The sequence below is a fragment of the Amblyomma americanum genome, chromosome 1 (genome assembly GCF_052857255.1).
Source record: "Amblyomma americanum isolate KBUSLIRL-KWMA chromosome 1, ASM5285725v1, whole genome shotgun sequence".
Classification (NCBI taxonomy): Eukaryota; Metazoa; Arthropoda; class Arachnida; order Ixodida; family Ixodidae; genus Amblyomma; species Amblyomma americanum.
In genome coordinates, this window is record NC_135497.1 from 174,185,464 (window position 1) to 174,208,930 (window position 23,467).

At 54.0% G+C, this 23,467-nt stretch overlaps 1 protein-coding gene across 4 annotated transcripts in view; it reads right to left on the bottom strand.

Moving 5' to 3' along the window:
* LOC144114219 (septin-7-like) overlaps window positions 1–22,854 on the bottom strand; it is an 83,098-nt gene extending 60,244 nt beyond the window's left edge. For 2 of the 4 annotated variants that reach the window (XM_077647815.1, XM_077647814.1), the window contains exon 1: window positions 2,933–3,706. In XM_077647815.1, the coding sequence (XP_077503941.1) occupies window positions 2,933–3,691 (759 nt within the window). In that variant the 5' untranslated portion in view covers window positions 3,692–3,706. Of the gene's footprint in view, window positions 1–2,932; window positions 3,707–22,700 lie in introns of those variants that run through there. The other 2 variants (XM_077647817.1, XM_077647816.1) reach the window with 2 other exon arrangements.
* Window positions 22,855–23,467: the final 613 nt, after the last annotated feature.

Sequence of the window (23,467 nt, forward strand, 5' to 3'; positions counted from 1 at the left end):
AGGCGCGAAAACGAAACTACGCCGTCGGACAGCGCTGTAGTAATGGCGTACTCCAAACGGCGACCCGGAGCAAATTTTCTTGCTCCGAAAAAACCGAAGAGCGCGTTTCAAAGGGCGACTGGGACTCAGGTTCCTAGTTCTGACTGCACCGTGGCGGTATGGTTCCTACGACTTCCTATATATCTTGCCCCTTCGCGACCGCCGAGGCTCCTCAAGAGCACTGGCGCTTTCTTCGCCGGCGCTTTCACAGTCTGCGTTGTGGCACGACGCGACGATCTGCTGCTGCACTTATGATTTCCGAGCCGCTTGCGCAAAGCGGCCAACGCCTTGGTCTCTGTCACTGATGTCCCATTCGGGGAATTTTCACTGCCTCAGAGAATTCAAGAAGTAAAATCTGGCGAAGAGAAAATTTTCGCGGGTTTTCAAGGAATTTTAAGAATCGAAATTTTCCCGTTTTCTTCAAATCGCTGTCTTTGCAAAACTGCTAATGAGAAAAGGCCAGAAATCGGGATTTTTACGTTTAAGATCATTTTCGGTTACGGCGTAGAAGACCGCTGTTATCGACGGCCGTCGGTGCATTTCTTTCGAGCACGGAATGGCAGCACCACGCATATGCGCTTTTGCCGGGTACTGGTAATCAGCCCCACGAGTACTCGAAATTCGCACTCCTCTACTTGCGCGCAGCAAAGCCTCTCACGGTCGCGCGAGCCAACCACAGCCGGCGGCCAATAGCTTCCACTACAAGGCCACAGAAAGTCCCCCCACCCTCCCCCCGAAACATTATTAGATAACATGTTTTAGCCTCCCACCTTTGCCAACGACACTGCAGCTGTGAACCATCCATCCACACCAGGTGTATGCTGAAACAAGTGTACAGCCACGTAACAGACAGGACACAGCAACGCCAAGTTTCGGTTTCATTCTCGGCCGTATTCCGGTGACCCTTCGGCGCAGACATTGGCCAAACGTCACCAAGAAATAGGGTTTGCAGCAGCATAGTTTTCCATTTGGCGCAGGTTGCTGAAAATGACGCAGCAGTTCCACCACTGCCTCAATCGGAGGGAGTGACGGATGGAAGAGAGAAAGAGGCACCGCATGGCTCCGGATTAATTTCGACCACCCCGAACTCTTAACGTGCACAGACAGCGCGCAGCTGTTGTCGAAAAGAAATGGAGGCAAAAAACAAACACGATTCTCAGGCAAGTCTTGCTGCACGGAGACAGTGACTACGCCAGCGGACAGGCCTCACATAAAAGGCGCACCCGAGATCGATACAGACGCGACGATTCACGACACGTGGAAACGTTCGCACGGCTCAGCTGATCGAAAACGGACCTCCAGTCACCGAACAAATGGGATTGTCGGAGCAGCGCCCCCGGCAGTTCAGTCAAGGAAGAGGTGATGCCTTTGCACTGGGAAAATTACATCATAAGCGTCACGAAGGTTCATGCTGCGTTGCTTATCAAGACGCGCACCCCGCAGCGGCAACACGAGAAGCCGGGCCCAGGGTTCAAAGACCCGACTCGGGAGTGAGAAAGAAGACCCGCCAGTCGACACACGACCTCTGCCGGAGCAGATGCCAGGCCGTGAAGAGCAAAACCAGCACGCCGGGAGGGACGAGGCAGTTTCCACGCTGGGTTTCGGCGAGGCAAACGCAAAATACATGAACGGGGCCACACGGATTTGACCCGCCTCCTTTGTTTACGCAGCACTGCTGCCACATCAAAGGGATGCCGCGTTTAAACGGCGGGCTGTCAGACGCTCTAGGAACAACAGGCCGCCCAGCAGGCGGGGGGCGTCTTTCAAGGGAGGAAACTATCACAGGCCAGAGGCCTCGGCCGAGCTAACTGTTAAGTCGGTTTCCCCACTCTGCCCACCTAAAGGCGTAGATGGCCACGAGTCAGACGAGCCAGAAATGCTCATTACACGTGCCAGCGCAAGACAGGCGCTCGTGGTGTCATTACGAGGACCACGCCATTTGCTACGTCGGAGAAACCATGAACTGCAGAACTGCGACATAGCGGTGGAGCCAGCTTAACAATTTGGAATGAACAAGTGACGAGCTAACCAAACTAGAACAGTCAAAGCTGAAAGATTTTCCAGGCGAAACAGTTCCTTTGCTTTCTGGACATTACGCCATGTTTGCAAAGCAGTAAGTTTCCCGCGGTGGGGGGCAGCAAGTTCGGGCTGCGTACGTCGTCTCGTATTCCCTTCCACAAGACAAAGCCCGCATTTTACGTGGCCTCAAGAGGTGCGGGGGTCTCGAACAACAGCTCGGACAAATGCTTCGCATGCTTTAGCAACTAACACTATCGCGTCGGAATGTACGCTGCATGGGGGGGGGGGGGGGGGGCAACATGTGCCGCAAGGTTTCGGTATCTTCCACTAAGACAGCCATGCGCTCACCAGTGGCGCTTTTTTCTGGCACGCTATGCGTGTGAGCCTTCATTTATCTAGGCGAAATTTAGCTATTCAAACGGGAGAAGGTACGCCCTCAAGGCTGTCGGCTCATCACAACGTTACAAATTTTCAAGACAGGTAGTCCAAAAACAAAAAAAAAATCACAACCTGCAGAAGTGGTTCCAGAGGAGGCGATGAACTCTACAATAGGTGCAAGTCACTTCGCATCTACATAAAATTTTAACAGGAAAAAAGCGCGAACACGCATAGTATACGTACACACACTAAGAAACGGATAGAACAACACCGCGGGCATATGGGCCGTGTTGACGGCCAGCCACTAAAACATGCACAGGAAGCGCCGAAGAGATGGTGCTTCACGCGAGGCCATTGAAATGGAGCGGGAATTCAGAGGAAACCTCGGACGTAGCGCATCCACACCAGCTGCTGCGCGAAAGTGACGCCAGACGGCGCGTCTGGAGGAGGGAAGGCCGCCGTTTCCGGCGGCCGCAGAGACCACCGGTGCACTCACGGAGCTGGCCAAGGTCAGGGGCGCGATGGACGGCTGCAGAGGCGGCGGCTGCCTGTCGGGCAGCGGCGGCGGGGACGACGAGCGCGACGACGACGGGCTGTCGTAGACGCGCGGCCGGCCGGAGAAGCGCTCGAGGCCCGCGTAGCGGTAGCCCAGCCGCGCGGGAGGAACGTCTGCCGCACCAGAGGAGGCCGACCGACGCGGCAGGGCCGGCATCGCCCACGCAGAGGCCGCAGCGGCCGGCTCAGACGATGGGACGCTCCCAGGCGGTGCACCAGGGAGAAATGATTTGTCAGAGCGGGAGGCAGAGCAGCGCGGAAAGCCAAACACGGAGGAAAGCGGCGAGGGAGGGGCCCCGAAAAACTGAAACCATGCGGGGAAATGGGCGAGGGAAGACAACGGCGAGGAGGCCGAGCAGCATCCACGAGAGCCCCCACGGCCGGCCGAAAATACGAGCCCGGTCATGCGGCGGCTGGCCGCCCCCTCCCTCGGCGGGACCAGACTTCCGACAGCCGCCTGGCGCAGGCGGCCCCAGACGCGTCTGGGAACGATAGGGCGCCCTCGGAGCGCGGGGGCACGGCTCCGGAGCAGCCGGAGGCTGGTCGCCCACGCTCCCGTGCACCTTTCTCGGCGGCCGTCAATGGTGGCAATAAAGAGGGCCGACCGAAGGGGGCCGAAGACCTCGCGCGCAGTACAAACATCACGCGCGTGGACGAAAATTACGGCCGGAGAGGCACGTGCCGCGAGACGCGCTCCCATCTGGGCGCGCCCGGACGAGACAAGGCACGCACGCACACCTACGGCCGCCTCGGCGGGGAAGCAGCCTTCCCAGAATCTGAAACGAGCGCTCTCGCGGGCGTCGTCCCCATGCGGAGAGGCAACCGAGGAGACGACGCCTCCCAAAACAAAGTGGCATACTGCGGCTGCACTCCAGAGGAAAATAAAAGAGGCAACTCTCTTGCAAAGGAGGGGACGAAATACCCGCAGCAAGTGGGAGGGCGATATTCTGTGTCGCCAGGGGGGCGCAAAAGTGCAATTACAGTCGAGGATGGGTGCTCAAGCGATATGGAGAGCCGGTGGCACGGGAATGATAAGATAGGTATTCGCTACAGGCGTCATTCTCTCCGCGACAACCATGTTTTTAATCGCATTTTGCCACCTTCTGTGGGAGTGTGCTGGACTGCAGCTAATCCGTGTCCAGCACCTCACTCCAGGTGTTCGCACATTTACAGGACTGGATGCTGCGCCGGAACAGGGACACGCCCTATCCTAGTGGGGTTTTGCGGACGCCAGCGGGGTCGACCGCCGAGTGTGACATCTCCTCCTCTGCTCCCCCTCCCAATAACTAGGAGTTGGTAAAGCTGTTTTTACAGCCGTTATGCCCAGCCTCCCCGACCTCCAGAAAGGTTTCGTTGCAGCTTCCACCACACTGCGGACAAAGCTCGCAGCGACCGCCGCGCCCTCGCGAGCGTTCCACACAAGCTATGGCTGCACACGCGCAAAGACATGGGCCGGAGCGAAGTTCCGTTATAAGTGCGCTGTGAAATCCACAAAATCAACTACGAAGTGAAGGCAATCAAGTGTTCGGACAGCGATTTCGCTACGTCTGACCAACAGAGCTTAAGCGTGGCGAACATATCTAGGCTTCGATCGCGCGTTGAACGGGGTCCAACTCGGCATCGCGCACAGCCGAAAACGCAGCACCAGAAGTGTGGCCACCAATGAAAAAGGTGCGTTCATTTAATCATGCTCGACGCTTTTGGTCCACTGCTTCCTTCCACTCTGGGGCACAATTACTGCAACTGCCAAACGCTATCTGCGAGCGCCATTTTTTTTTTACTTTCCCTCCGCTACTGCTACTGTAGATATGATTCAGCGGTGCCAGCTATCCGCCTGAACGACCATTCGCCGATTTCTTCGCGTCACGGTGACTCCGTGGGCTATGAGGTACACGATGTATTATTGGTTTATGCGAGTTTGACGTCACAAAGCAACTCGGGCTATGAGGGACGCCGTACTGAAGAACTCCGAAAAATTTCAACCACCTGAGGTTATTTAACGTGCACTGACACCGCACAGTACACGGGAATATAGAATTTCGCCTCCATCGAAATTCGACCACCGCGGCCGCGATCGAAACCGCGTCTTTCGGGTCAGCAGCCGAGCGTCATAGCCACTGAGCCAACACGGCGGGTACAGGATGTGTTATTGAGCTCCGGGTAAATTTCGACACACTATGGGTTCTTTGACGCGCTCCGAAGTCAGTGCGCAGGCGTTTTCACATCACAATAAATAAATAAATAATGATAATTGTTATAAAACTAAGCGGACGGCTTTGCCCTTTGTGCACGTTCATTTCCGAGAGTAAAATACGATCGACCGACGCGATGGGAAACCTGACTGACGGAGCCGAATCGGCCACCAGACGTGCTGCCAGACACCGGGGGCCAGCGGACAGGGGGCGAGCGCATATGTGCGGGAAGCCGCAAGAAGGTGCCGCCACGATGAGCGGAACAACGGGGCGGAGTTATGTGAAATGGGGTTAGTGTTCATTAAACATGTCTTGACTGCATACCTTCCACTATAACTTAGCCATCAGCGAACAAAATTTTTTGTCTTCTGTTTATCTGATATGCTTTCAAACTCCGAAGGGGCACTGGCTCACCCCAAAAATGCCACGGCGCATGCGCAGCCGGCGTCCGGTAAACCGGTATACGCCTCCGGTGTGCTAAAAACGTCTATTATAGTAGCCGCAATAAACAGCAATTTCGTCGCCGTCAACCGATCGCGCCATCTGTTAATTTCGTTCCTGCTACGACCAAACTAGAAAGCCTGAAAACGATAGAATAGTCTTCTATCCGACTAAAGGTACACGCACTTCCAGACATATGGGTTTGGGTTTAACGTCCCAAAGCGACTCAGGCCATGAGGGTCGGCTCACACACAATGGAATGCGAACCCACGTGGGATCCAGCGGGTGCACGGCTGAATGGTCTCAGGCGGCGGCCTCGAATCCCAGCAGAGCCCAGATACTTGATTTCGCATCATGCGCGTTCGCAGCGCAAGCGGTTCCCAAGGCCGGCTCTATAATTTCCTTTCAAGATGCACGCCGCTTCGGAAAAAATTTCTGGTTTCAGAGAAGGTGTTTCGAAACGTCCGGAGAGCAGCGAGGGCCAACTTTTATTCGTAACAAAAAAGAAAGCCTCAGTCGAAGCAAAGACAGTCAGTCGCACTCGGTAGGTTGCACGCCAGTTTGACGGCAACTACACCCAGCTCGAAGCGTACGCAGTCAAAGAGGCATCGCAACTCTGCTCCCATCACCAGAGACCACAAGCGCTTACTCGGGTTTCCATTTTGACGCAAAGCTGCCGGCACAAATCTAAGCCACGACTGATCGCAGCTGGCAGCAGCAATGCGAGTGAAAAAAGCCGTTGGTGCGCGCACTGAGTACTGATAAGCGCCTAGCGCACAAGGAAAAACGCCCGGCAAAGGACCTCCTCCGAGCTTTCGCGTTTCTTTTCCTTTTCTGTCGCGCGAAGCAAAGGGACCCGCGAGGAATGAGAAAAACACGAGTGTTTCGGCGGCTCCGCACAAGAGCATTCCGCTGGCGCCGCTGGCGACAGCTCCTCGGAATGCCATCACGGCGATGCGACCGGCGGAGCGTATGCAGCCGTGTCGAAATGAGGCCCCGGCTCTATTTGCGCGCCGGAGCGAGCGCTAAACCCGGCGACGCGCCGTGACGCCGGAATCGCCGCTGTTGGCGCCGCACGGCGCGACCGCCGGGCAGGCGTGGGAGAATCCGGTGAGCTCGCGCCGCTGACCGCCGCCGATCCTGAGACCGCGTCAAAGGGTGACCCCTCCGACTGGGCGCACCTCGGCAGTGTGGCTGGGCACCTGGTCGCACCGTGGTTCTCCGGTATCGAGTACAAGATCGGGGCCCGGCCTCCGACTCCGCATGTCTCTGACTATCTGCTTATCTTCGCTTTTAGCGCGCAGCGCCGACGGACAGAGCATTTCTGCGTCTTTCCATGCCGAACGTCTCAGACGTTGCGCTCTACCATCACCGATTCGTTAAAAAAAATGTCACCGAAACTTGACTCAAAACGCGTAATAATCTAAGCCTGAAATATTTTTGACGAAAAAAAAATTATTCGTGAGGCGCGCTCATGCGTGAAATTAGGCACCGCTCAATAACTGCTAAAAAAGACCCAGACTTTCAGAAAACACGGAATAAATTTTTTTACCGACATTTGAAAAGATTTTGGCTTTCGATGTGATTCAGATTGTGTATTTTTGTACGGTATAAATATTTTTTATGAATTTAAATAAAATGTAAAAAAATTATACTATTTCAACATTTAAAAAAATATCAACATCCTCTCAGAAGTTAGGAAATAGCCATCTTGCTTTCCCAGTTATCTATTACCTATTAAAAAAAAATGTTACAGCTGATGAAACAACACGTCGAAGTAAAACACCGAATTTACAGAAAACTGCGTTTTGAACCGCAAAACCTGTTTATTTCACCACGAAAGCGTCCAAGTAAAAATACAAGCGATGGCAGGCTTAGTAGGAAAAAATTATTCCCTTTCATTTCTGAAGTTTTCACCGAGATGACGATTGCTTAAAGCGACAACAAAAAAAAAGTGAAGTTGAGCTCTTGCGCCGTAAGTTGTGTCGTCTCTTTGCCGCCTCTTCACCGCAGAGCGCAGCACCGTCGACAGTGTGGCCAGACGAAATCAAGGGTGCCCTTGACAGCCACTGTTGTTAGAGCCACGACAGGCGTGCAGAGGACGCGAGGCCACGCGCCGGTGCCGTCGTCACTCGAGAGCGAGGCACCTCCGCGCTCACCGCCAGCGAGTCTCGCGTTACGCAAAGCAATGGTGAGGACTTCGCTCCGTCACGTGCGCGTGCTCTCCGCGATCTTATTCGGACGTAAATAGAGGACTAATGCTATGGTTGCCATGCCGGCTGGCCATGCAGTTCCTTCCTCGTGGTTTCCGCGAGGAGGAGGAGGAGGAATACCCCCTTTCCACTCTCTCGGGTGGCTGGCGCCAAAGCGGGTTCCGTTCGAACTTCGCAAGCCATTTCGGTTATTATCGCATACCGCCCGCCGAATGTCACGCGATATCTGCTTTAGCTCCAGCCTGAAAGATGCACGACTGCGAGTGCGGGCAAACGGTATAGTGGTTATCTGGCCATAAATGCGTCATGCCAGGTGCCGTGCTCTGCGGTGAAGAAGCGTTAAGAGACGACGCAACTTGCAGCGCGAGAGCTCAACTTGAATTTTTTTTTTATCTTTAAACAAAAAATCATCTTGATTAAAATTTCAGAAATGAAACGCAATAAACTGTTCTACGTAACCTGCCATCGTTTGTATTTCTACTTGCGTCACCTCAGTGTGAAATAAAACTGATGTTTATGGTTAAAAACGTATTTTTTCTGCAGCTAAAAGCGTTTTTTTTTTTCACTTCGACGTATTGAGTGTTATCAGCTGTAACATTTTTTTTTACAGGTAATAGATATCTAGGGAGGCAAAACGGCTGTTTCCTAATACTCGAGCGCAAGTTGATATTAAACACACACACACACACACACACACACACACACACACACACACACACACACACACACACACACACACACACACACACACACACACACACACACACACACACACACACACACACACACACACACACACACACACAAAATGGTATAACTTTTACATTTTATTTAATCTCTAAAAGTTATTGTACCGGGCAAAAATGCTTGACCTCAATCATATCGAAAGCCAAAATCTGTGCAAATGTCATTAAATGAATTTGTGGAGTGTTTTCTAACAATTTGTATTTTTTTTACCATCAATTATTGAGCGGTGCCTGGCTTCTTGCCTTTCGAAACGTTTAAATTGTGCTCACCTCATGACCAGATTTTTTTTTTTTTGCGGCAGAAATATTTTAGGCTTAGATCATCCACGTTGCGTTAAGCTTCCATGATTTTTTTTTGAACAAAGCGATGGTGGTCGAGAGCAACGTCTGGGACGTTTGGCGTGGAATGACCACTTTTCTTTTTTTTTTTCCGAACGTGGGGGGATGTCGCAGTGCCACGGTGACGAAGAAGAGCAGGGTGACGAAGTGAAGCGCAGGTACGGAGTTGAAAAACATGCCAAGAGAGGTAACTAGTCCGGGGCAAATGATCATTCGGAAGTTTAAGAGCATCGGAAAAAGACTATATTTCAAAATGACCCAGGTTTCGAGCTTTTTACAAATCCAGTAATATATGAGGTGGTTTCGACGTATAAATGTGCAAGTGAAGTTTTCCTCTTCTCTATATATGTCCCGTGCATTATTCCGGCAGCTGTTTGTCCACGCCCGATTTGCACCCCCCTCAGTAGAAGCTGCTGCGAGACAGCGACACAGTAATAATGATGGCGATACAACACCAGCGCGCAAATGCTCTCCATGCTTGCGAGCAGACGATGGAAGCGGTAGGCTCGCGTACCCGAACGTGCCGCTGTCAGCAGCAGAAGGCAAACAGGCCGTCAACAGCCCCAGCTCTGTTTATCCACGGCGTTCGCCGAGCGGGTTGAGAAACGCGACTCCCCGAGGAGGGGGGGGGGGGGGGGGGGGGGGGGGGCTCGAATCGCGGGCCCGTGAGGCACGTGCCGGGGCAAGGTCCGGACGCCAACAGCAGAGAGGAAAGTCGGCGGGAGACCATCTCCAACTATTAGAGCCACTTTTATTACCCATCGAGCAGCCAACAGCAAAGCCGGGCAGCGCTGCGGCATGCCATGGCTGGCCATCCAGCACCGAGTAAACTATAGTTCCCTCTCGCCTACGAGCTCGGATGCACCGGTGCCTCTCGGCATTCCTGATGCGTCGAAGGACATCCGCGGCGCCACCGCCGTGAGGTCGAGACGGCGGTGGCGCGCCGCGACTCGCATTGCAAGGCGCCTGCGACTCGATGCCTGCGCCACCGCATCTACACCGTCTGCCTATCACCGGCGCCAGCGATCCATGCCCGCAGACGAGGGGCGCGGTCGTCACACGACGCGCCTCCAGGAGGACAAAGACACGTGCGCGCAACAATCGGGACAAAGGAGGCAGCTCAAAGGTCACACGGGTCTCCTTCACGTCTCGTCACCGGTGTCCGGCGTACGCTGTCGCGGGAACTGCAAACGCCTGAACCTCGTGCCTTCACTCGCAGTTAATGCCCGGCACGCTGACGAAGGCAACAGGCGCTCGTAGTCCGACCTCACGAAATGTAGCTCGCGTATGCTCGGTCCAAAAATGGGAACGCTAACGAAAAACATCCAAGCCCCTAAAAAAACAAAAAAAAACGCGCGCTGTCTCTTGGTGGGTCGCCTTCTGACGCAACCGCCGGGTCGTTCCGCGGACGGGGCTCTCTCCCAGCGTGCCGACCGACGTAGGCTCGCAGTGCCACGGTTCGAATGCATTCGACGAGGCTCAGCGCCACAATGCGCCCGCCTCTTGGGACGAAACCAGGCTGTGCCAGCTCCGCACCGGGCGCGGCACCACCCCCGGAACGTTGCTCGGCGACCGCGGCGGTCCCCAAGACCACAGCGACGCGCGCGCCCTTATCATCGCAGGCTCGGCAGGCAGCGGCGACGCGCGTATCGCGGCGGTCCCTACCCCGAGAGACGTCGCACCAGCGCGTCGCTTTCGGGAGCAGCAGGCACCACCAGTGTTTCGAAAGACGTCCCGGATACGGCGCCGTTGTGCGCGACGAAGGTCACTGTGCCACAGCCAGGAAAGAATGCGGGTTTCAACACGGCGGACGCGGTGTAGGCGCGTGACACGAAGGGTCCATTACGGGCGGAAGGTGACAAGACACGGCCCGCATCGGGTCGCCTATCTGCTCGGCAGCTGACATTCAATTAGCCTAATGGCCGCCGCCGCCAGACAGACGGCTGCCGGGGAAGGCGACGATGGCGGAAAACGGGACGCAGCGAGAGACAAAAGCGCGCTTGTTTGACGAGGGCGGCCACGCTACGGTCGAGACTCGAAAAAAAACGAAGCGCGAGTCGGGCGCCCGGCCCGTGGACGCCACAGGCGATTAAGACGCGCGGGACGGCGGGGGAGGGCGCGAGGAGGCCATCTGGCGCCGCACGACGACCGCTCCCGTGCGCACGCCCCTTCCTCCGCTGCCGATGTCGGGGAGCGGCCTCGGGACGCGACCGAGCTGCAGCCAAGGCTACAAACAGGACACCCGGGCGCATCGGAGGCGGCCCAGCGTGCCTCGTGGGCCGTCTGGCAACCAAGTTACTTCGTCCCCAACTCCGCATTTCAATGAACGCCGAGTGCTAAACTCTCTGTAGGCAGCAGCATTTCAGCGCGCACGACAGCCCTTAAACCAGTTGGCAGTAATCGTGGCAAAATGGCTGAATGAGCTCGCCCGGTCGGGACAGAGGGTCACGTGACACGTGCGTCTCCAAGTGATGTTTGCTCGTCAGCGTGACTGCGCGCGATGGCCAGGATCCGTAGCGCCTAGAGTTATGTGTCTTCGATACAACAGCGATGTAATTGGCCTACGCCACTTTGGAGCAGCCAAATGAGCGTTTGGCGCAGATATATACCGTATTTGCCGATGTGTAAGTCGCGATTTTTTAAAAATATTTTTGGTCGGTGCGACTTATATATGGCGGAAAGTGACGCGCAACCACGCGCCACCTTTCGCCGTTCCTAGTGACTGTGTTTGAAAAGAAAATCGATGAGTCAAGGAGAAAAAGAATCGAGTCATTACAGTTTTACCGCAGCGCGATCCGCTCCCGTGAACCGCTTCCGCAGAGACCCAAGTACGCCTGCGGAGAGGCAGGTGTGCACCCCTCAGGGCCACCTGCGCAGATAGCTCAGCGCGGATGCAGTTCAGGGTAGCGGAACGCGGATAGCGCTGCGCTAAAACTGAATTTTTAACATTTGTCCTACGGCTAGAGTCTCGTAATTTTTCAACAACCGGAATGAATGCGACGGCGGCACCTTCGAAGTCCTGCTGCCGCACCCCGTCCTGTCATACTCTCGAAAGTTTCGATTTCAGCGTCGCATCGGAATTTCGCGCGCGCTGCGCGTTCTTCTTACCCGACGTAAAGTTGCCTGCGAGGCGAAAACGATGCAAAACTCGAGTTGCGTGCCGTTGAACATGCGCTGGAGAACGGGAACCGCGCAGCGGGGAGGCAGACATGAGTGAAAAAAAAAAAAATTATCCCGGACTATCCGCCTCTTTTTGATAGGGCAACGAAGCGCGCTGAGAACTTCGCGGTTGAGTGCCGCTTCCGCACTTCGGCCGAGCAAGGACATGGAAGTCAACACCGGCGCCGTTCGTGAATGCTTGTGTCACGAGCAATGCCAGCGTGCCCTCCACACAACGGGATGACCAGAGTAAATAGCTGCGTGCAGCAGGCCTCTTTCGCTTCTGTTTCCATTAAGCGGGGTGACAACGTGCCCGGCCAGAATGATGTCCACCCTCACATATACTATACACTACAAGGACCGACGGAAGGATTCTCGGAGAAATTGCGTTTTCCGCTAGCGCTGCCTAACGCAGATGTAGGATAACATGCGGCACCCGAGAATTTTTTTTTTTTGTAAGAAAATACGGTTTTGGCGCAGGCTTGGCACAGGTTACTCGTAATTTGTCTTAATGTGGCAGCATGTAGCAGGATCTGCCTTTTGGCGCGATTCGGCGCAAGTGGCGCAGCAATAACATCACTGAAACCACAGAATACGACATGCCTTCGAATAAGGGCCACCTACAAATATCCAATTGCAACCACGCGCCTATTATACGACATGCGAAACTGTCTGGAGGTATGGCAACACCGCGCCCGTAGCTGCCGGTTCACGTCTCGGTTCGGTCGACCAGGTAAGCCATTTGCTAGCGTGCCTTCTTGATATTGATGAAGCTGTCGTGAATCTCGCGGGTAAAATTTCAATATCAGCCGCAGCGCTGAACTGCTTGTACCGCTAATCGTTTAACAAATGTATGCCCTTCCTTGTCATTTAGTCAGCGCCATAGTGGTTACGCCCCGTCCTCTGCTTCGCTTGAATTTTAGCGCTGAAAATGGCAAGGATCGGCACAGTGCGTAGAAAAGTCGGACTCTGTGCCGTTGTCGCTTTAATGCCCGCATTTAGGCATCGGTGCAAGCGTCGCACGTTATCGTCACTGTTTATTTTTTTTTTTAAGTGACGAAAATCCACCTTACAAAATAGCCAGCGTTTTTTTTTTTTTTTTTGCTGCATGCATAAGTGCATTGGCCTGGAGCAACTTCTGCGGCACTGTAAACTTTCCGGCGCTCCGGCGTTAGCAACTGCATGCACAGCAGTGCAATCATTTTAACTAAGATGTGCGATGCACATCCGCGGTTTTCAACGTCATCGCTGCAGAGCCAGACACAGCTGCAAGTGTTGACATTCGCTGTACTAGCTTCTAGTGCCACATTTTTACCGAGGCGGAAAAGAGTGTGCAGCAGATATTGCTATGTCAACAGTCGACATTAGCAAGGGAAAAGCAGAAACATATTGGTTGCGTACTATAATTATGCGTCCTAAACGACTTCTCCGTCCAACGAGCCATCCAAAACGGACGCTCGCGCGACAGCGTATCGGCTTCAGCGTCTAGAAGACGGGGTGGAAACTTGGGAAGCCGTCTTTTCCTGCCCACGCTGCTGCTACAAAGGGAGCCTTGCACACGCGAATCGAGCGACTCCGATGCGGCCGAATATGGGTGCACCAGCCTCGTCAACGCGCACCCATTTCTTGGAGTAATAACGCAGAGGACCGGGAGAGACTACTCCGAACATTTAGCCCCGTCATCTTGGCGCTGAAGATATGGCTGCCAGTAAAAACGGCCGCGCAGCGGCGACACCGTCGCGAATACAGCGTTTTATTTTAACAACAGGAGGGCCAAGAAGGCGAAAACTGTGAGAAGCCTCCACCTGCCGTGGTTGGCAGGTGGGAGGAGGAAAAATGGAAATCCCCCTCTCCACTTATAGGGGGGAGGGCAGGCAAGGAATGACTCGGCAAAAATGAATAAAAGAAGCGGCTACGAACAGAAACGGAATAAGAGCTGGAATAGACTGGCGAGTGAAAGAAAAATGGCATCGCGTTTTTTTTTTTCCCGCATCAATGCAACTAATCACCCCTAAATTTTTTGGTTGGCTTTCCCGCACGTCGCAAGAGCACGCTGGCCAGAACAGCGCCACTGTTTGGTTTCACGGCATGACAACAGTGTTTTACGGTGAAGAATGAATAGACACGCCAAACTGAATACTATCAATTGCTTTTGATCACGACGGCCTATTGGTGATCGTCTGGCACTTCCGCTTTCCACCGCTGTTTTCCAAACCATGGTCTCGGGAAGTAAGCGGGACGTCGATACAGCCAAGCACACCGCACGCACTGAAGGCGCAGTGGACAGCGCGCTCGGCAGCGGGCCGTGCGCACCGCGCTGCGTCACATGGGTAGTACAGAGGGCCGCGCGCTCCAAGAGTGAGCGATGAGGGGGGCTCGTTGGTACGACATGATTTACGAAACATAAAACTGAGCAGGGGAAAAGACACAGGATCGAAGCAAACGCAGCAAACAGGATAGAAGCGTGCTCCAGGTTCGGCAAACATGGGCGCACCGGCGTCAACATTTTGTCGCGCCGAAACCGGCGAATAGCCGGGAGAAACGCTCCATGCGTGCCGCGCTCGAGGCGGAACGCTTTGCACATGTTCTGCGCGGTGCTCGACGTAGCCGATTACGCGCGGTAATCTCAGTTTGCTGCACCAAATGGCCACGGAACTGTTGCGCACAGCTACAAGTCGATGTACTCACAGCGAAATGGCCAGTAACGTTCAATTCGGGTTTGTTTACATCCGTTCGTTGAGACATTTGAGAAACTGAGAAATTTTACTTCCTGAAAGAGAGAGAGATAGAAGAAGAGGAAAGGCAGGGATGTCGTTAACCAGAAGGGTGTTCCGATTGGCTACCCACACTGGGAAAGAGGGTCTTCTAGGCAGAAGCAATCGGAGGCGCCCCGTCGCCGCGTAGTTTCGTTTTCTGAGCTTCGCTACCAGCCCGCGGAGACACCGGCTATCGGCCGCGTCCACGGGCGCGTCGCAGGTCCTTTTTTTTCTTTTCTTTTCTTCGTAGGAGTCTCGCAGTACCAGCGCGTGGTCCAGTGCTCTCATCCGCGTGGCCCTGTGCCACGCTGTGCGCCTAAAATGCGCGCTGATCACGAGCTTTTCGTCGTTTACGCGGTGAAGCCTCCTTACAGGAACGCCGCCGCTTGTGAGGAGGCTCGGCCGCTATCACGTCGAACCTGTGAAGGAGGTCGCCGAAGGCCTTACTGTTCAGCTGTAGTTCTGCTTTAATACGCCCGAAAAAGGACATGCAGTACAGCATGACAGAAACGCAAAAAAAAAATCGTCGCTGTTGCAGTTATCACTCAAAAGCAGACGACCATTGCGTATTTTGTTTCATCAATTAAATTTGTTGCGGCGCAATACGGTTTAATTTTAAGCTTTTATTTTTCCTAGGCGTTCGACAATCAGAAATTTGGACGTCTTTTCCAGTCCGTTGAGGTCCCAATAAATGTGGTTTTATTCTACTGGGAAACCAGTGATTTACTGATAGCTTTTTCAACCACACAACCAGCTAGTAGACTACTGGTTGAGTAAGCATACAACCAGTTGGAGACTTCTGGTTCAGTAAGCATATATCAGTGCCGTTTACCTATATTTCATGCTGTGCTAATGCTATAGCTATGTCTGCATAGATAAAAGGTTCCATAAAACCATTTATATGCATAGATATTCACAAAGCCAATCACATTTAGTCGTGGATCATATTAAGGCGCACGTTAAGGCGACACGTGTTTTCTGACGTCCACCACCTATGGTACGCACCGCAAAAGCCATCATTACACCTCGAAAAGTTTATTCCTAAATATAGCTGGCAGGCTTCGCAGGGTACCCTGTACAACGGCAAGAAGCCGTTTACGAGACCACCACCGACGACCATCGCGGGACTACGTCCTTTTTCGATTTGCAACTAATCGCGTCGGCAAAAGGGCACCAAAAGCTTGGTTCTAATTTAAGTAAAACCTGGCGTCGTACCGCTCCGTACTGCATCCTTGCAACTGTCCCGTTGAAATCAGAGGGAGGGGAGGGGGGGGGGGGGGTCCCAGCGATCAGCATCGCAGCACTTCGTCGCACGCTTGAACGGGCGCGACGCAGTACCCTTACATTGGCGCGACCGGCTGCTCGAAGCTCGGCGGCGGATGTACGAAGGCACGAGAAGTTCGAAGCCGCGCCTCACTGCCGAGCTGGGAAGCCATCACGTTGATAACGGTGGAAGTTATTTTCGCAAACTGCGGCGTCGGGCAATTATTATTCCGAGAGGCTTAAAATGCGTAAGAGAATATTCGCACGTGCGCGAATTTTGAGCGAACGCTCTTTTGACAATAAACAACTGCTCGAGTGATCACCGCAAGAGCACAACGGCAGGAAAAACTGCTTGCTTTGCTCGGACACAATCAAGCGGTACCGGCTAGCTCTCAGTCGAAACGAAAAATCGCGCCGTGTCGAGGGCAAGGAAGGACGGCAGACAAGAGACGTGTTGGCACAAGCGAAGAGCTCCGCTTGACGCCCGCGCGCCTTCCCGATTTTTCCGCAAAACGACCGGAGTAATATTACATATGTCAGCGTCTGCGCGAGGTGAATGCGGATAAGTGACAGCAAGCGCTTTTTTTCTTTTTTTTTTTTCAAATGTTTCGAAAGAACACTAGCACTCCTATATAGGGACTGAGAGTACGACAAAAAAAAATAAACCTGTTTGAGTTAGATACGGGTCAAACATTTACTCCTCCCAAACTGACTGCTGGAACTCGCGCTTTTTTAGCAATGTACGCGTAACTTCAGACACACCTTTGGATCCTCCTCACACCGCACGGCGAATGCGTGCACTATAGCCCCAACAGAGCCTTTTTACAGAAGCGGCCAGACTCGCCTCTGTAAACGGGCCCAGTGATTCGGGCTATGCTATGCGGGAAGACGCCGAGCGCGGTCAAGGCGCTGAAAGTTTCGCAGGAACCCGCTTCGCCCCTCATTAGTGACGGCAGCGCGAGCTCCACACCACTGAAGCGAACGGCGCTAGCGCCCATTGTGCGACGCAAGGGGGGCCACGTGACCTGACTCCTCCTGCTGCGGGAGAATGGGTGATGGGAAAGAATTGCACCGTTTAAAGAGGAACAGGTCGTGTTATTCTGTTAATTTTTCCGCGTTAGCGCGCTCATGCGTTGCACACTGTGATCGTGAGTCGTCGTGCACTTAACAGAGGCACGCTACTGTCGTGTGTGCAGCAAGCAGTTCAGGGAGCAAGGTTACGTTCACGGAATTGTCGATAAACTACTTACAACGCCGAAAGTAACTGGCTGAAACAAACCTCCGCAGTTCAAGCACTTAAAAGACTGCTCTGTGTCGTGCAAGGCCTGGTATCGTTCCCACTAGCCTACTGGCCCCCTCTAAAATAGTTCGAGGGAGCAGTCTAACGGCGCCGCATCCGCAGGCACAAATCGAAACCGACTGGCCCTCACTTAATTTGTATCGCATCGATGTGACTTGTGTTAGCGCCAGCTATGCACAACCACACGACGAAGAGAGCCACGGGTTATCAAGAGCATCAAGAGGAGAACTGTCTCCAGTTTCGGCCGAGTCGAGTCGGAGGCAAACGTTGCTCAGCGCATCTCGTTGTAGCCTCGATTACATCACACAACCACGTTATCATTCATTAAAACTCATTCATACGTAACTGTTGTCTTCGATTGACGACCAGCGACTGCCACTTGGCGTTCTGCACAGCTATACGCCTTGAACGAAGAAATTCTTTTCAGAGAGATTTTGTGACCTGGTGACCGCTCATCTGTGACTATTAATTAGCGCAGCCGCTTCAGTGCTGTCCATAACGGCGGCAACACATGCGCTGAACGGGGAATGCTCGTCGCTACACCACTCTAGCGCGGGATAAAACTCGCCGTGTCATTCTGCGACTTCACTCGGTGAGGTGGCTCTAGGGTAGCCGGGAAAGTCGATTCAATGCCTCGATGGACTGACTGTAGACAGGATCACGAAGCAATAAACGCGAAAGCTAAACGGCCTGAGCACAGCAGGAGAGCGGCTCAAGTCACCATCCCCCTTCCACTGTCACGTGGCCGAGAGATGGCAGCCACGCTGTGTCCTCGTGCCCAATACGCTCACGATGGGGTGACCAATAGGCGAGAAATCCGGCACGGGTCCCCAAACCTTTCGACACACGGACCCCGCGACCCACGCAGAGGCCATTCGGGGACTTCCGTCGACTACGACACTAACGGCACGGACGCAAACCGTGACACAGCGAATGGAGAGGTCCGCGATTAAGTAAAGAGGGGCGATGAGGCGCAAAGGAGGCCGGGAGAAGTGGGCAGCGGTGATGGGGGGCAGTTCGAAAATACGCGCGCTAAAGAGACATCTCCAAGTTGCGCCGCGGCGCCTCAACATCTCGCATCGGACAGGGAAATTCGCCGCGCCCGTTTTCGTGCCGCCGGCATCCTTAGTTTTATTCTCCCCCTCTTGCTGACAGCAGAGCGGACGGGGAATCACTACCGCGATCGAAGACGACACTCGAGGGTGAGACGGCATGCCAGCGTGTCTGGACGACCGCAGCAGATGATTCGAAGCAAGCGGGACAGGCAGCTTCTTCCGTTCCGGTTCCCCTCCGCTATAGTTGAGCCCGCCGTGTGTGCAGCAGGCCCGTGCACGAGTGAAGCAATGAGCAGCCCTGGTCATCTTCGGGCTCCCTGACCACATTTCGCAGTGTCGCGGCTGCCCGAAGGAGGGGGTACCCGGTCCTTCAAGGCCGAACCCATTTCGCGCACGCTGTCGTGACGACGAGTGGTGATTAATCGATATTCGTTAGAGCGAGCCAGGTCGCTCCGCTTTGCTGTTGCCGCTCGGGGTGCTCTTTCGGTGCGGATATACAATAGGGCGCCGCTGAATGGCTCCTGTGCGAGAGCGAGATAACGGCGCCTTAAGTGCCCATAATGAGCGTGCCTCGGGCATGGCCTGTCCGCGAGTCTGCGCGAACACTGTAGACACACGCGGCGTTCGTATATACTTTGGCCAGTTGGAAAAACGAGTGTTTTTGCTAAGAACCGAGTCTCTACGGAGAGGGAAATGACTGGGATTCCAATAGTATATATTGACAGAAAACAGCACCATATTGCTTTCAAGTGTTTGCCATCCCATAACAATTGGGCGTTCGAACCGATATTTGATATTACCATGCGGCGTGCCTCAAGTGAGGCCTGCGCACGAGCGCGGACTCCTATTCTCTAGATGTTCCGCGGATAGAAACCATTGTTGTTTTCATTACATATATTCCGACTCAAGGGCGAAGCAGTGAAGGTGGGAGGAAACTACTGAGCACAGTGAAAACCATACGAGTACTACCCCCTGCCCCCGCTCCTTTTAATTTTTTTTTTGTAGACTTCACGCGGACTACGGGAGGTCTAATGGCTGAGCAAATTAGGCGGTAGATTCCCGAGCGAAACGGCTGGCATTGCAGTAACACTACAACAACAACGCGTTGTTGAGTGGAGCACAATGCACACACTGAACCAACTTGTAAACGCCGCGCAATGGCAAGACGTATGACGCGTGTACAGTTTCCGCCGAACGTCTTGCGCCCAGAGCGACCGCGGCCGGAACGCGCGCCGTCACGGGCAACGCTCCTAGGCCCCGGCCACGGTGGGCTAGAAATTTTCGACAATGGCTGCACACACTGCGGGACCCCACGCATAGCAGAATTTTATAAAACGACCTACACCTTGTGGCCGGGCGGGTAGGAATAATCAGGTTTCATTAAAAAACTTATGCAGTATATGCAGTGCCCCCTGTCAGAACTCTGGTATTGGCCGCGCGCCAGAAGCTGGTCGCACCTTGCACGGGTTGCATACGTGCCTCTTCCCGTGCAAGCGGCCAGACATACAGGCCAAAAAAGCAAAATGCGCCGTCTTGTGGGCCGTGCGCGTCACTGCTTCTGGTACCATGCCCTATCATTATGCCCTGCTTTCAGGTGCATGCGCAACCGGCCGTCACACTTAATTTTCGGTGTGCTCACAAAGTGCGAACCCCAAATGTAGAGCCGAAGCTGCTTTGTTCGAGGTATTCACAATACAGGGATTTGCCGTTTCTGTGTTTAGTTTTTATTGCCCAGCTTTCTGAACAGAAATATCAGCACTAACCTTCACCTTGCTGCGACTCGAGCAGTAAGAATAGAGAACTTAAACAAAGCTAGGCACAGGCCCGGAGTCACCTAGCACGGGCAGCAGCACTGGGGCAGTGCCGGCCAACGCAGCAGGTTCGTACACTCCGGGAACACGCATCCTTCTCGGATATCCATACGCACATGCCGCACAACGTACAACTGTACGACAGGGGCGGGACCCCCGCGCTTAAATCGGCCCCTGTTACAGGGCGGTACTATGCGCATTTTCAACGTCAAGGAACTACCGAGCCGACCTGAATTTTAAAGCGGAGAGCTGCCTATACCACCACACCCTGTCAGAAAAACAAACAGACATGCAAGCAAGTTACAAAAGCCGTCGAGAAACAGCTATAGCTACTAACTGAGGTGTTGTCGCGCAACTAGACAGTCGGCCGGAACGCAACGTGCCATAGGAGAGAGTGCATGAATGGATAAATACCTTTACCTTTGCAAACCGCCTGCGTAAAACCCCATCCAATCTATCCAGGCCAGGTTGGAAAAGGTGGCGCAAGGGGGTCAGGCCACTGCATGCCCAGCGAGCGGTTTAGCTTATCAAAACGTCCTAGATGTGGCTAGTAGGCTGATCGTGGACTTTTCAGTGAGCTCCGTTGTGCGTTGCGAGCATGCGGTTGTGGCGCTCACAGCGCCACCACTTAATTAAAATACCAGCGACAAGTGAGCAGATAAAGGAACGGCAGGGAGGTGAACCGGGCCAGATTGCTACCGCACGCATTGCCATCACCATCATCAGGCGATCCTTTAACGGCAGCGCGCTGCTCTAGCGGTCGCAAATACAGATTGGTCCTGCAGCAAAGGTCCGCGGCAGGACGTAGCCAATGTAAACGCATTTAATATACATTAGCAATGGCCGCTTGAGATTACTTTAGGGCAGTGCTTAGAGCAGCCTAACCAAATGTATGTGTGCCATATGCGGGCACAACTGCCACGTAATACGCTGTAAGTGTGCAAGCGCTGCACTTAATCGTTTAATCCTCACCTAGCGAAAATAGTGGAAGAGAAGGCTTAGGCGCACGACGTAACTGCAAAAAGGTTCATTCCTGTGCGCCGTGGCCACGTTAGACCGACTAATTTCCCCAGCCCGCCACTCCACGTGAATTTTGCCGCCCTTGGTTAGGTTTTCGGTCGTTCAGCACTACCTTGTTAAGGGCCGCCACCGGCCGGTTGGTCGCCCCCAAAAATTTCGGGTAAGCTCCGGCGTTGCTTAATAAAAAACTTGACCGGCATGACTTTTTTTTTTTTTCAGTTGGCAAAGCGAAGATATCTCTAACAGCGGAAGCTTCAAATTTCGTAACTATACGTCAGGGCAGGAAGGAAGGAAGAGGGGCATTTCCCAGACTGAGAGCGCGCGCAGCCCAGAGAAAATCGGGTAGAGCGATAACAAAAACCGCTCGATTCGCAGACCATGCGACCCCGGCTGAGTGCAAATGCATCTGAGAGCTTGCTGTTCTGAGGCTGCTGCGAACGAAGGCTTCACGTCAGCCGTGTACCGACGGCACTCGGCGCCCCATTCGCACGTGCTGTTGGGCGGGGCTACATGTCTTCCCTTTTACTCAGTCTTCTCACATAGGAGAGCCGTTCTCGGTACTTACTACCTCGGAACAATAATTTATTAATATAGCTTCCGTTTAGTGTCCCTTTAAGATTTTCAGTTTAGACAAGATTATGCGTGGTCACACTGTTGAAATGATTCTTCTGCAAAGAGAATTGACAATATTGCGCCACAGTAACAGATCAGTAATTTCCACGCGGCACCGCGACGCCCTTTGCTGTTGCTTTGCGCACAAACTCGTTCCACAAACCACGACTCCCAGTCGCGATTTGTGCAACTATTCAGGGTACGTTTTCCCGGCTCTTATGAAATAAAATGAAGAAAGAAGGTGTGTGAAAGTCTCGCCCTCGACGGCGTCTGATGTTGCCTTTTACGCAAGGCGAGACAGAGATACAGAGATGCAGGATTCGCCCTTAATGAATTCGCATCACGAAACGCTTGATAACTAAAAATCGCTGGCATTTAAAGGCTTCACACAAGGAGGACAGCTTAATCTAGTCAGCCTGCACAGTGTCCTTCCCACACCAGGACGCGTGGTATGGGCAACACACGTCAAACACAGAGGCACTCGTGCCCCGCAGAGCTACACCCCGGGCCAGGATCTCCCGAGGTTCAGCCCCTCTCCGAGCGCGGCCCAAAGCCGGGGCAGCACGAGCGCATCGGGACGCCTCACAACCAACCTGTGCGCGCTGAAAAGAAAGTGGCACGCGCCAACGAAACGGGGGAAAAAAAAAAAAATGCGTGGCCTGCTCGGACCAGGGCTTCATCTCCGCGACCTCCGCGATTCAAGGCCGCGCGAGTACGCCCGGAGGCCGTTGTCGCCGAGGCGGAGATGCCACTGGCAACCCCATTTACACCCCGCGCAAAGAGAAAAAAAAAGAATACTCACGACTGCTGGTGCGAGCAGCATCGCGGTCCCGAGGTGCCGCACAATTCACCGGCAGGCAGCAGCGGCACGCCGACGATCAGGGGGCCAGCCGTGCAGTGGTGGTGGCAGCAGCAGCAGGCAGAGAAAGAGAACGGGGTGGGAGGGGGGAACGTGACGGGAGAGAGGGCCGATTAAAAGCGCTTTCCAAAGCACTGCGCGCACGCACGGCAGCGCTACTGCTACGTATCGGCGGCGTCGGGCGTCCCCCCGCACGGGGATCGCGTCGCGGGACGCACGTGGTGGAAGCCTTGCGGCGCGCCACGGCCGACCATCCAACACCTGCGACGGCGCGCGCTCTTCCGCCAGAGCCACCGGGTGTTCCGGCCGACATCGCCGCCGCTATTTCTCCTACAGCCACACGGTGGGCGCGGGTGCAATGGGCGACGCAAGCGGCCAACCCGCTTCGCACGGCAGTTGCGGGAAACGAAACAACGCGCCCTTCTTACCCACGTCAAGGCGCTTAACAGTGCGGCACAACGTGGCGACAATGCAATAACACTAATAACAAGAAGAAAAACAAACAAAGCGACAGAGCCCACGACACACAGAGAAGAGTATTACAAGAACTGCCACTGAGCTGCCTCAGCTACGGTAGAGGTTCTAACGAGGTTCTGCCGATTGCAGAGCTTAATTAGGAAGTAGCCAGGCATACAAAAATAACATCCTTACGGGCACCACGAAATTGCGCACGATGTTCCTCGGGTTATAATGTGAGCAAGCGCAGGCGC